Source organism: Onychostoma macrolepis, chromosome 21, assembly GCF_012432095.1.
Source record: "Onychostoma macrolepis isolate SWU-2019 chromosome 21, ASM1243209v1, whole genome shotgun sequence".
NCBI classification, from domain to species: domain Eukaryota; kingdom Metazoa; phylum Chordata; class Actinopteri; order Cypriniformes; family Cyprinidae; genus Onychostoma; species Onychostoma macrolepis.
The window spans coordinates 28,280,333-28,295,280 of NC_081175.1; the positions used below are offsets into that span (position 1 = coordinate 28,280,333).

At 31.4% G+C, this 14,948-nt stretch overlaps 1 protein-coding gene across 7 annotated transcripts in view; it reads right to left on the minus strand.

Annotated features, from left to right (window-relative positions):
* Positions 1 to 403: 403 nt before the first annotated feature.
* LOC131529434 (transcription factor 4-like) overlaps positions 404 to 14,948 on the minus strand; it is a 177,017-nt gene continuing 162,472 nt past the window's right edge. For 5 of the 7 annotated variants that reach the window (XM_058759168.1, XM_058759166.1, XM_058759171.1 and 2 more), the window contains 4 exons: positions 12,150 to 12,300; positions 9,163 to 9,392; positions 6,239 to 6,371; positions 404 to 4,278 (listed from right to left, as the gene is read on the minus strand). In XM_058759168.1, the coding sequence (XP_058615151.1) occupies positions 4,230 to 4,278; positions 6,239 to 6,371; positions 9,163 to 9,392; positions 12,150 to 12,300 (563 nt within the window). In that variant the 3' untranslated portion in view covers positions 404 to 4,229. Of the gene's footprint in view, positions 4,279 to 6,213; positions 6,372 to 9,162; positions 9,393 to 12,149; positions 12,301 to 14,948 lie in introns of all 7 variants that reach the window. The other 2 variants (XM_058759169.1, XM_058759173.1) reach the window with 1 other exon arrangement.

Genomic DNA, 14,948 nt, shown 5'->3' on the forward strand with positions numbered 1-14,948 from the left:
TATTAACTTAAAACAAGTCTTAATATCTTATGCAAATTGCTTCATGAATAAAAGCATCATTTTAAAGGTGAAGTGTGTCATAAAGACACAAATAATGACTGTTTTCAAACAGGTTTCCACCATTTTTTGTCCACTTTTAAAGATGTTTTTAGCTGAAAACATGACAGAAATGCTGATTACATTTACTGAAACTCTTAATTGTTGGTTTGTGTGCTAAATGTGCACTGAAATCAGCACTTGATCCACTTAACTGATGTGAAAATGTGATCTGGCAGTGGATATAGAGGATATTTTGAGCTTCTAGATCGTCTCTCTTTATTGAAATCACACTCAAGTGACAAAGACAACGCATCTGTCCGACAAACGCGCTGAGAAAGCAGCAAAGACCAGTTGTACGTTGCTGTTTGCGTCAAATAATCTTTATCTCACAATCCTCCACGTGAGGAGCACTTAAATAAACAGAGATGACACTGCCCAGGTTTGCTTTCTGAGGATGGAAAAGATCGCTTACAGTTCAGTTCTGCATTGGACTAAAAAAAATCAGTTCATAAAAGCAAGAACAAGTATGTACATTATGAACAACCAAGAGGAAAACATCATCTTTTCCACTGCAATCATATAATTCAATTGGCTACAACAACATGATGTGGCACAAGGACAGAATTAGTCAAACATCTTTAGCACTGGCAAAATACAACTTCAGATGTTCAAAATTTACTGAAGGACAAGAACACTAGCATGTCTGAAGCAATGCAAAAGTACAGATGTACCACACTTTTCAATACTAGGCTTTTGCTGGAGTGTTTTCGGCAATCATTTGAACCTGCAAATCAAGTAGAAAAACCCATGACATTGTGCATGTTGCGATTCTGCATTAAAAAAAACAAACATATTTAGGCCTTAATTTATGATTTATGCTATATAAAATTTGGATTGAGAGTTTTAGCACATAAACAAAATGTGATGCATCTCTGTCAGTCATACTATTTTTAAAACATACTGTACAAAAAATAATGACATCGATAAATAAATAAAATGCATTTATTCACATTGATTAAAATCAGCATAAATCTGTTCATTGCGAAAACAATTCAATTTGTTTAGTTAATATATAAAATATGGCTACTGTGGAACAAACAGAATTATATGGAAGCTTATTTCAAGGATAAAAAGAATTTTATCACAAAATTCAGATTTTTTCTTGCAATTCCGAGATAAAAAGTCACAATTACCTTTTTTTTTTTTTATTCCATGGCGGAAACAAACAAACGAAAAGAATTCAGAGAAAAAAATCAGAATTTAGAGATACAAATGCAGAATTCCGATGAAAAAAAAGAACTGAATTGCGAGAATTGTGAAAAAATAGTCAGAATTGAAAGATATAAAAGCTGATATTTGAGAAAAAGTCACAATTCTCAGTTTATATCTTTTTTTTCCAACAATTCTATGAAAAAATCTGAATTTTTATGTTTTATTTCATGGCGGAAACAAACAAACAAAAAGAATTCAGAGAAAAATTCAGAATTTTGAGATACAAATTAAGATTTCTGAGAAAAATGTCAGAATTTTGAGATATTAACACAAAACTGCAGAATTTTGTCAGAATTGCAAGAAAAAAGCCAGAATTTTGAGATACAAATGGCGAATTGTGAGAAAAAAGTCCAAATTGTAAGACAGAAAGTCGCAATTTCCTTTATTTATTTTTTATTCCATGGCGGAAACAAACAAACGAAAAGAATTCAGAGAAAAAAATCAGAAATTAGAGATACAAATGCAGAATTCCGATGAAAAAAAGAATTGAATTGCGAGCTACAAACACAGAATTGTGAAAAAATTGTCCGAATTGAAAGATAAAAGCTGATATTCGAGAAAAAGTCACAATTCTCAGTTTATATCTTTTTTTCCCAACAGTTCTATGAAAAAATCTGAATTTTTATGTTTTATTTCATGGCGGAAACAAACAAACAAAAAGAATTCAGAGAAAAATACAGAATTTTGAGATACAAATGAAGATTTCTGAGAAAAATGTCAGAATTTTGAGATATTAACAAAAAACTGCAGAATTGTGTCAGAATTGCAAGAAAAAAGCCGGAATTTCGAGATACAAATGGAGAATTGTGAGAAAAAAGTCCAAATTGTAAGACAGAAAGTCGCAATTTCCTTTATTTTTTATTTCTGTGGTGGAATAAATTGGGTTTATTGATGATAAATATACTGTATAAAGCATTCAGTTTTGTCTCATTTATGTATGACAAATATGCACCACATTAAGTTTATTGTGTTAAAACTGTGTCGTCCAAATTTGATCTGCAACTTCAAATTCAGGCCTAAATTTTGCGTATGAGGGCCGGTGGCAAATGCGCAACACATCCGAGTCGTCCTTTCGATTCTTTCAGCGATGTCTCTTTACAAAAGTGAGAATGTAAATTAAGGTCTGATTGTTGACACATGTTAACGCTAATCAATCACGTCCTCACCAGGCCACATGATCAACGGCGGGTCGTCGACCCGCGTCTATTTACACAAAAAATACTCAATTAAAAATGACAATGTAATGATGAAAGAGGATGAGAGAGTAATCGTATAGCTTTGATTCCCGACCCCCACCACCCACCGTTATAGAAAAGAAAAAATGTTCCCGCAAATATAAACATACTTTTTTTTTTTTGCTTTTGTTCTCACTACATTTTCAATGTGACACGTTTCAACACACAATGAAGTATTTTTTTGAAAAAACAAAAGAGAAGAACTGATACAACGCATTTCTAAACACAAAATAACAACAGCCTACATGTAAAAATATAACTTTTACATACACAATTTCAAAATAATGGTACGTTTGCATTTGTTGCATACAATTTACAAATGTCCGTGTGTGTTTCCCTTCGCCGGCCGATTCTTCGGCGGTTTCGCGAGAGCGTCGTTCGCCGCCGTTACGTTCGCGGCGACATTATGACAAATAGAGTCACGTCTCTTGGAGCGGATGGCGTTGGGGACGTCTCCGCTCAGCTTTACAGAATGAAAAACGCTCCTCGTGAAACTCCTTTCCGTCTCTTTATATACTGTATATATTTCTACATTTATATATATTGATTTTCTAATAGATTTGTGTCCACTTTCAGTGCCTCCCGTCCATTTTTTTCCATTTTTTTTGACAGAGAAACCAGTACAGACGAAGAATAGAGAGATAAAAAAAGAGAAAAAGCCATTTTACACGTACAACCACACATTTGTACTACAGCGGCTCAACAACAAGCCTGTATTCGTAAAAGCGGATATCTATAATACAATGCTCAATAACGATGGTGACAGGTGGGCGGGGCCACACGGGGCTGGACACACCTTCTAATTACATATAGCCGTACAGTACATTAAATACAGTTTATCCAAAAAATACTTTTTTTACCTTTTTACTTTTTTTTTTTTTAAACTCCAGGTCGTAAAAAACCTGACTGCATAGACCTAATGACTAACGTTTCCTATACGCTTGCATCCTAGATAATGTTCTCCTCCAGTTGTGTGATGATATGAGCTCTAAAAGGCACGTTGGTTGAAGTTTCGACATGTTAAAATTGCATCTTCGGGGTCCGGGAGGGCTTCGGGAGAGTCGATGGCTAGAAACAAACGAATAAACGGAGAGAAATGACTTCGGTAGGTGATCCGCAAAAAAGTTCGCGAAACGAGCCCAAAGCGGTTCCAGAACGGTCAAGATCTGCTGGTTTCAAAGGAACTAAAACAACATTATTGCAAAGGTTTGAAGGGTTTTGTCAAATTCTACAGCCGAATCCCGTCTGGGTCGTTTGATTGACAGCTCCTCTCGTCCCGACTGATTGGGAATTTCCTAATTCTATTTTTCCGTAAAGGAGTTCCGTGAGGCACAGCTACAAAAGTTCCACAGTGTGGACAGGATTGCCATTGAAATCAGACGGCTGCTCTCCACACCTCCACAACATCATGATATGTTTGAAGAATCGCCCGTCGGTCTTTTTGTTTTTGTGTGTGTTCGTACATAAAAACGTCTTCTTTTGCAACAGGGAATGCTTGGAGGAAGATATGCACAACGAATCCGGCGCCGCTCCCTAATTTACAGGAGAAATCCTCACAGACGCAGTCAGGAACGGGAACACGCAGGAGTTGGTCGGTCGGTCGGATGGAAGTTTGTTCGTTCGTTCGTTCGTTCGTTCGATTGATTGATTGTTTGACTGACGGTCGGGGCAGAAATGACGCTGTCAAAGAAAGTGATCGCTCATCATTTTGATGAATTCTGGCAGCTTCGACCTGAAAGACGGACAGACGGAGAGAGATGTTAACATATACACGACAAATCACTAAATATGTCTTTTTCTTAAAGTAGCCTAAATGGAGATTATTTTTAGAAGATCGATATTTTCATGCCATTGAAACACATTTTTCTCTTTAATTCTTTAATTTAATGCAATGCAATTTAATTAATACTGAAATGTAAAATATGCAAATAAATCAAAATAATAAAATGTAATGCAGTAGTGAAAATTATACATTATGGGCATAACAATTTATTCTATTCTATATAATTTATAGTTATATAATAATAATTTTATTTAATTATATCTAATTAGTAATTATTATTATAGAATTATAATAGTCATTATAATGGAAAATATGTAAATAATAATAATAAAAATACTATCATTAATGTAATACAGCAACGAAAACTATTCTGTAAGGACTTCATTACATATGTTTGATTAATTTAATAATTCTTGCTACTATAATGCAAAATATGCAAATACAAATGATAATTATTATAATTATGATAATTATAAAATAAATAAAGTACTCTCATCAATGCAATGCAATAATGACAATTATACTATGTGTAAATATTTTTATATAATATATTATATTATGTTATATTATATTATTATATTATATTATATTTGTTTATACAATGTTTTTATTATTTTTGTAATTCTTTTTTGTGTACTGCATGAAAATAATAATTATATTGTATTTAATATTTTTGTAATATATCTGATCCTTTATTTTAACTGAACAATTCTAGTTATTGTAATGCAAAATATGTTAATAAATAAAAATAATAAAGGTACTCTCATTAATTTAATGCAGTTGTGAAAATTATACTGCATGGAAATAATAATTTATATTATATAATGCAAAATATATTAATACATATAAATAATAAAAGTACTCTAATGTAATGCAGTAGTGAATAAAATACTGCTTGGACATAATAATTTGTATTATACAAGCGTTCCTAAAAATGGCTTTACTTTGTTTACATACAAAATATAACTTATTTTCTTCTGTTGATTGTGGAGTAAAATATAACCTGCACATTGAAAATAATCATATACTGACACTACAGTGCAGATTTTTCTTCTATTTGCTGCTCTGAACGCCTCTAAAAACATGATCTTTAAAAATATCTGTTTACTGAATGTTTTCCCTCATCGTAAAATCTGTAAATTAACGTGAAGATGAATAAACTGGGTTTAATTCACACCTTCAATTGTACCTTAATTATAAGTTGTAAACTCATTAAGTGCACATTACAGTCATTTACACAGAGAACATGAACCTTTGGAACTGCATGTATCTGTTCACACCCATAATGCAATGTGAACATTGCACTTTTCATGCTTTCACTTGATTTATTTCTGCTTTTACAAACTCAAACAAACAAACAAACAAACAAACAAACAAACAAACAAACAAACAGTGGAGAATTAAATCAGACAATCTGAAGACTAAAACAAATCATGACAATCATCATAAAACAGTACTTTTGAATGAAATGGTCAGTGATTTTGTGTACATGCACCTTTTAATGTGTGCAAATATCTTCATTTAGCTTTATTAATTGCTTTTATTGAAAATTAACAATATATAATACATAGTTTAAAAATCAAAATCTCTATGTACACAAATTATAACCCACACTTACGGCCAATCTGTTGTTAAAATGCGCCCATTTTTATATTTTTAGAGGTGATTAGGTTTGTTTTTGTCGCCACCCATAGATTACTAGTCATCGTTAGTTTAATGAAGTTACGTGGCATGTGACCAATGATTAGAAATCCAAACGTTCTGCATCACTTTGCCTAATAATTCTGTTATTGTGCCAGAATGAGTGAGTAAGAGAGTGATTGCAGGATTGATCGCTTTGGGACGTGTACAACAGCAGATCAGTGTAGAGGGAAATATTCTGACCATTTACGGGGGTGTGGCTCTTTACATTTGTCCCATGGGATTGGACGCCTCGCCCATGCTGTGGTGACCGCCGGCCAATGAGAGAGGAGCACCCTCCGACGACACCTTCTCCTCTTCCCGTCTCTTCAGACACGCCGCCTTTGGGTTGAGATTGCGCTCTGGAATGTGAGGAAGACAAACTATATTATTAATATGAAATTGTATATAAAATATAAAATATGGTAAATCTAATTTGTAACAGCTACATTAATAAACCCAGACGTAATAATAATAATAATACAGTTATGGGTCACACTTTATATTAGGTGGTCTTAACTACTATGTACTTACATCAAAAAATAAGCACAATGTAATTATTGTGTTCATATTGTATTGCAGAACACTTTTGCTGCTTTGAGGTGGGATACGGGTGAGGTTAGCGACAGGTTTGGTAGTATGGGTAGGTTTAAGGGATGGGCCAACAGTGTAATTATAAATGTAATTACAGAAATTAATTACAGATGTAACTACATACAGGTATTTTTTAAAATATAAGTACAATGTAAAAACATGTATGTGCACAATAAGTGCATTGTACCAAATAATTAATTTAAATATAATTACATAGTAGTTAAGGCCACCTAATATAAAGTGGGACCCAATTATGAATTATAAAATACTGCAAATCTTATCCAGAACATCTATATTAATAAACAGTGTTTGCTATATACAAGAGTTATTAATACATACAACATCATCTAAAAATAAAAATAAAAATATTTTATAATTATGAATTGTATATATAATAATAGTATTACAATTATATTAATAATAATAAAAATATATTAAATATAAAATACAAAAGTTATTAATAATTATAATATCATCTAAAAATAAACATAAATATATTTTAAAATGATTAATTATGTATAATAATAGTATTACAATTATATTAATAATAATAATAATAATAATATATTTAATAATTAAATATAAAATACAAATACTAAAACTCTAAACCAGAATAGCTGTCAATAAACAGAAAATGTTTGCTATATACAAATTATTATTATTTATAATAATCAAAAAGCATAACATATTATTTATAACTACTAGTTATTTAGTAATAATAATAATAATAATAATAGTATATTAAATATAAAATACAAAACCAAGAAGATCTATTCTTGAACAGCTACTGTACAGTAATAAATACAGAATGTGTTTGCTATATACAACAGTTATAAATATTCATAATAATCCAATAATAATAATAATAAATTATTCAGCATATTTATATTTATAAAATATAAGAGTAATAATTATATTTATATATATTTATCATATTTATGACTACTACATTTTATCCAATAAATAAAAATCCAATATCCAACGAATAACTGCAATAATAATAATAATAATTGTTATATATATATATATATATATATATTAGGGGTGTCAACGTTAACGCGTTAACGCATGCAATTAATAAAAATTTTTTAACGCATTAATATTTTTTTAACGCAAATTAATTGCTTGATAAGGTTTGACCCCAACTTCTTCCCGTCATCGCAGCGCAGAAGGTTATCTATCATTGTGTGATGAGGGTACAGCACCAGTGTTGCCAGGGTAGCGGCACAAGTGGGCTATTTTGAAAATACAGTCGCTGGAAAAATTACAGAGCCGTGGGTTGCGTTTTTTTTGGGCTACTTTTATAATGTACCGCGGCCGCCCAAAGTGTATATAGACAAATAAAAATTAAAATAGATCCTTTTACTAATGTGTATTATACTTGGAATGTGTCCCTGACAACTTAAGAACGGAGAGGCGGTTAACATCACAAACAACGTGAGTTTCAGACAGAGCACGTTAAGGCTTTTACACAGCAGAAATAAACAGCCACTATAGATTATATAAGATAATAAACACACGATTACGATAGGATATTTGTATGTGATTTTCTTGAAGAGAATGTGTACATCTGAAATGCTAATATGTGCAGCGATATAAAAGGCTATAAATAGCATATTTTAAAAACAGTAAAAGACCAAATTCCACATGTGATCGTAAAAGGAAGTTATTACAAACACTTGATGGTGGTTTGAAGTGAGTTCTGAGTAAAAGTGTACTATTAATATCACAAATTGTCTTATGTAGCATGATGCTAATATTAGCTCTAATGCACCTGCAGAACAGGTCCAATTCTTCTTTATAAAGCATGTTGTCATAATACCTCACATAAGGTCGCAAGAAATGTTTTGTTGTATTTATTTAGAAATACTTTTGATAATAGTTGGGTAAATGTATACTGGGATTGAAGCGATGTGGCTTGGTACGTGTTTTATTGCCAGTATAAAGACTGATAATGGCTGAATAAAAACAAAAGAATAAAGATAAAAAAATAATAAGGATTATGTCTCATATCTGGCGGAAGGTTCTGTTTCCCTAAACTAGTTTGTCATGAATTTCTTTATTTCAACACAATTACAGGTAAATCCTAGTATTTTAAATTTGTGATTAATCATGATTAATCACAGTCCACGACTGTGATTAACGCGATTAAATTTTTTAATTGATTGACAGCACTAATATATATATATATATATAATTTGCAATTATCCAATTAAAGGAATAGTTCACAAAATAAGATATTTTAAAGAATGCTGGTAACAAAACTGTTGTTGCTCACCATTGACTTCCATAATAGGGAAATAAATACTATGAAAGTCACTGGGGACCATCAACCAAGATTGGTTACCAAGATTCTTCAAAATATCTTCTTTTGTGTTTAACAGAAGAAAGAAACTCATTCAGGTTTGGAGCGACATGAAGGTGAGTAAATGATGACAACATTTTCATTTTTGGGTGAACTGTCCCATTAAATAAAAAAAGAAAAGCTATTGTAGTTTGAGCAAACAATGAGTTAAAGAGACTAGTTTGTGACGCTGTGCATGCTGCAGTGTGACTGACCTCGGACCTGCTGCTCCAGGCTGAGGATGACAGCGACGGCCTGGTGCAGGATGAGCAGTTTGGTCTGGGGTTTGTCGCTCTTCAGGTGCAGCTGCACCATGCGGCCCAGCTCTTTGAAGGCTTCGTTGATGTCGCGAACTCGCAGACGCTCCCGCGCGTTATTAGCCATGCGCCGCTCCTTCTCCCGCTCCAGCTTCTGCTCCGGGGTCAGGTCCTCGTCGTCGTTGTTGCTGTGGGGCCATGCAGGAGTTCAGAGCTCGTTAACACATCAGACATTTGTCACCCTGGACCACAAAACCAGTCACAAGGGTCCATTTTTTGAAGTTGAGATACAACTATTTGAAAATCTGGAATCTGAGGGTGCAAAAAACTCTAAATATTGAGAAAATTGCCTTTAAAGTTGTCCAAATGAAGTTCTTAGCAATGCATATTACTAATCAAAAATGAAGTTTTGATATATTTACGGTAGGAAATTTACTAAATATCTTCATGGAACATGATCTTTATCCTAATGATTTTTGGCATAAAAGAAAAATTTAGCATTTTGACCCATACAGTGTATTGTTGGCTATTGCTACAAATATACCTGCGCTACTTATGACTGCTTTTGTGCTCCAGGGTCACAACTAATCATTCATTCATTAGGACCATATCACGGCTTATGTTTCTCTAATTCAACCGAGGGAATATTTCTCTGTGCCAGATTTAGTGCTGAACACATTATGTTTATAGAATAAACAAAACTCTAAAATTCTAGGTAAAGTATACAGTCAAAGCAAAATTTATTCAGACACCTTCAACATTTCTCACTTTATCACAGTTTATTCATTATAGTTTAGAAAATGGTAATAAAATATGACAAGAACTCAAGAGTGAAACTGTGTCAGAACAAATTCATCTTGATAATGTCAGATAACTTTGATAGAAAGGTATGTAATGAATTGGGCTGAATAGCTGTCAGCTGTTAAATGTAAGCACACAATTAGATAAAACCAATTTAGCTCAAACAATCACCAAGCAATGCGTCTGTGGTATAAAAAGGACACATTAGCAATTAAAGAAAAAACACTTACGCAAAACATGCTCCAGTCAAAAGTGTCTGAATGATATTTGCTCCCAAATTTTTATCAGTTTTACTGATAGTCCACTGTATGAAGAATTTGTGAGTATAATATGTCACAGTTTACTTTATTTTGCTCTCCTCACTTACATAAATGAACTATAGTGTCCTGCACCCACTAGTAAAAAAAATATCAAAAATTATATCTGGTGTCTGAATAAATTTGGTTTGACTACAAAAAGTTTTAAAAGTATATAAAATTCTAGACGTATGAAGTATTTAAAAATATATAATAGATACAAAAAGTATCTAAAATTCTAGATAAATAAAAAAAAATAAAAAAAATCGAACTATATTAAAATATATAAAAAGATATAATAGATACAAAAGCACATACAATCCTAGATATATAAAGCAAATAAAAATGATAAAATTCCAGATATATAAAATATGTAAAATTCTAAAAATATAAAATTATAGATTAATATAGTATACAAAATATATAAAGTATACAAAATACATAAAATTCTCTATATATAAAGTATCCAAAATCCTAAAATATATACAATTCTAGATATATAAAATATATAAAAACAATATACAATTCTATATGCATATAGAAAAAATACATAAAGTATACAAAAAGCACATAAAATTCTAGATATATAAAGTATACAAAAAGATAAAATAGACACAAAAAGCATATGAAATTCAAGATGAAATGCTAGAAGATTAGAAGATTTATAACATCAGCCACGACAAAATATTTATCAGCTATTGATATAATTGTTATTAAAAACCCTCTAGCAGTGAATCCCTAGTCAATTTTCTTGAATGGTAAAAAGTGAATCTGTTTCTAATGATGCATCAAATCAAACTTTAAACAGCCAACAAAATATGAATAAAAAATATCAGAAACCACAGTCACAAAGATCGCCTTAAATTTGAGTGGAAGGAGTCGAATTGGTCATTCCAGGTGGAAATCTATAAACCCTGCGGAGGAATCAGGCGTTTATCCTGGACATGTCTGGATGAATTTGGATGAATTTGCCCTACTCTCATGTGTGAGAAACAGCTAAAATCCGGCTCAAGACCAGACGAGATGCTGAACAACCCAGACGTGTGTGTGAGCTTTCAATCTCAAACATCTGATATTTATCACTTAAGAGAGATTATATATTTGCAGTTTCTTTGTAATTATTTGAAAAATGTACTAGCAACTCCTGAAATTTCAATGTAAATGAAAAAAGTTTTTTTAGTTTTCTATCTAAAATGTATTTATTTTATATATTTAAAATGTATTTTAGTTCATTTCAGTTTTACTTCAGTTAACAGAAATGATTTTTTAATAGTTTTTTTTTTGAAGTTGTAAATAAAACAGATTATTGGAGAACATACTATTTCAGACTTTCTATTTCAACATTTCATGTTTAATTTTTGTGTAATTATTTGCAAAAATTATTTGTGAAATTTACTAGAACATTACTTTTGTTTCAAAACAAATCCAACATTTTAAGGCAACGTGTAATTTTTTTTAAGTTTAGGTTTTTAATCATAAATTTGTATTTTAGTTTATTTCAATTAAAAAAAACACAAGAAAACATTTTTAGAAGTTAGAAAATCAATAAAAGTTAAACAAAATGAATCCTATTCTATATACAGTAATGCTAAATATTTGATTTAATGTCCAGATGTAAATCCCTAAGGCAAAACCAACTGAGTTAAAGGTAATGGTGTGTATTTGTGTGAGTATATAAATCTTCAAACACTGGATCAGAATGTTTTTTGTGTTTATGTTTTGGAGTAGTTTTGCTTGGGTTGCTCATCTGTGCGTTTAGCTGCCTCTCAGAACACGTGTCACTTCATCAAAGTCCAGACGGCGTTTGAATGAAGCGATGCTCACGGTACAGTTTACCTAGATCTTGACCTCTCTATAGCTTTCAGATCCTTGCCGTCCATGTCCTCCTTCTTGGAGTCCAGAGATTTGCCGTCCTGCAGGTTTTCATCTCCCTCGTCTTCAGATTTGATCTCTGAGCTCACAGACGAGGTGCTCTGACCCTGCAGACCGCCGGAGAGCGCTGGAGACCAGAGACAAGAGAACTCAAACATCAGTCTTTCTCTTTCATCGCCGTGTCTCAGAAGACAGAAGCACAACCATCTGTTTTATCATTCAAATGAGCTGCTAAAGTGAAGCTTTATAACATTATTCAACTATTAAATATGCTGCATATATTACCAGAGAATGCAATCTGACAGGTGTTTGAAATCAGGGCCGTTTTATTCATGAAAAAACAACATTTTCTAACTTAATAAGACTGAATGTGAATGAACAACGGTATATATATATATATAAATATAAAATATAAAAACAGATTTGGAAGAAAAATCATCAATGTTATTATTGTGGAGACTGTGATACATTATCATTCAAAAGTATAAGGATCAGCAATAGTTAAAAAAAACAAAGAAATTGAACATTTTATTGATGAGGACTCATTAAATTGATTACCAAGTACAGTAAAGACATTTATCATGTTACAAAAGATTTCAAATATTTCTATAAATGCTGTTCTTTTGAGCTTTCTGTTCCGGAAAAAATCAGCCAAAAATTGGCAAGTAAGAGATTAAATTATATGCTAAATTTTGAGTATTTTCTTGTAAAACTTGCTCCAGAAATCTGTTTTCTTTACAACTTCAATATAATATAATATATATTTGAGCAGCAAATCAGCAAATTAGAATGATTTCTGAAGGATCATGTGACACTGAAGACTGGAGTAATGATGCTGGAAATTCAGCTTTGAGGAATAAAACATATTTTAACATTTTAAAATGTAATAATATATCACTGTTTTATTGTTTTTATGATCCTTGGTGAGCAGAAGAGTGTGTTACTCTGATATCACATGGGACAAGTAATGCAGATAAGTAATTGTAATGAATGATTATAATATGTTTGTGCGTATGTGAGAGGCATGTTGTAGCAGTGTGTGTGTGTGTGTGTGTGTGTTTGTGAGACGGTGGGAGGATGGATAATGAGTAGAGTTCGTGGAGTTGGTTCCAGACAGCTGCTCAGACGGGATACGTGAGGAGAAGGAAGACCTAACAAAGCCTGATTTGGGACGGAGACACAAAGTTTGAGTGGGACGTCTCTCTCTGCCCACACCGATCCTCTGCGAGTGTTCACGGGTGGCTTGATCTGGTTAAGCCTGGTGGATTTTAACCAGAGCTGTAAGGCTGTTTCACGCCTCAGCGCCTCCAGGAAATGACATCGCTGGGAACTACACTGAGACCAATCGACACACATTTACACGGCCTGCAAATGACCACTTCATGAAGGCACATTTATACACAGCAAAGCTTCAGAAAACACTTTTGTTTCATAGATATGTCAAAAGCCATGGTACTTGATATATTATATGGTAAAGTAATACAATGATATTTACAAATTTACTTTAGGGTATTTAAAAAAAATACTGTAATATTTGCATGGTAGATGTAAATTAAAAAAAGTAAAATAAAAAATATATATATATTAGTGCTGTCAAACGATTAATCGTGATTAATTGCATCCAAAATAAAAGTTTTAGTTTACATAATATATATGTGTGTATATTTATTTTGTATATATAAATACACACACATACAGCATATTTTGAAAATATTTACATGTATGTACACGTTTATATATAATTCATATAATTTATGTCATACGTGACCCTGGACCACAAAACCAGTCATAAGTGTACATTTTTCGAAATTGAGATTTATTCATCATCTGAAGGCTGAATAAATAAGCTTTCCATTGATGTATGGTTTGTTAGGATCGGACAATATTTGGCTGAGATACAACTATTTGAAAATCTGGAATCTGAGGGAGGAATAAAATCGAAATACGAAGAAAATCGCTTTTAAAGTTGTCCAAATGAAGTTCTTAGCAATGCATATTACTAATCAAAAATTAAATTTTGATATATTTACGGTAAGAAACTTACAAAATATCTTCATGGAACATGATCTTTACTTAATATCCTAATGATTTTTGGCATAAAAGAAAAACCGATAATTTTGACCAATACAATGTATTTTTGGCTATTGCTACAAATATACCCCAGCAACTTAAGACTGGTTTTGTGGTCCAGGGTCACATATATAAATATATTTAATGTATAAACGTAACTTGATATATGTATCAACGTATCTTGAATATATACATATATACTACTTTTATTTTGGATGCGATTAATTGTGATTAATCGCTTGACAGCACTAATATATATATATATATATATATATATATATATATATATATATATGTGTGTGTGTGTGTGTGTGTGTATATATATATATATATATATATATATATATATATATATATATATATATAGATATAAATAAAAATTCTAATATATTTTTAAAAATTATTTTAAGAAATAATTTACTTTTTTGTGTGAAAAACTAAAACTAAAATAAAACAAACAAAAAAAACAAGTAAATGAATAAAAAACTATTAAATAAATAAATAAATAAAGTAATTAATTAAAAGTGAAAATATACAAATATCAAAAACATTTTGAAAAAATTTGATATAATTATGTCCAAAAATATGATATTACGCTCATGAAAAGTACTGTGGTGATACTATGGAACAGCGATGGCACTTTGGAATATACCATTGTACTGAAATTCATGTTTCTATGATACTCCATATTATTCCAGTACCATC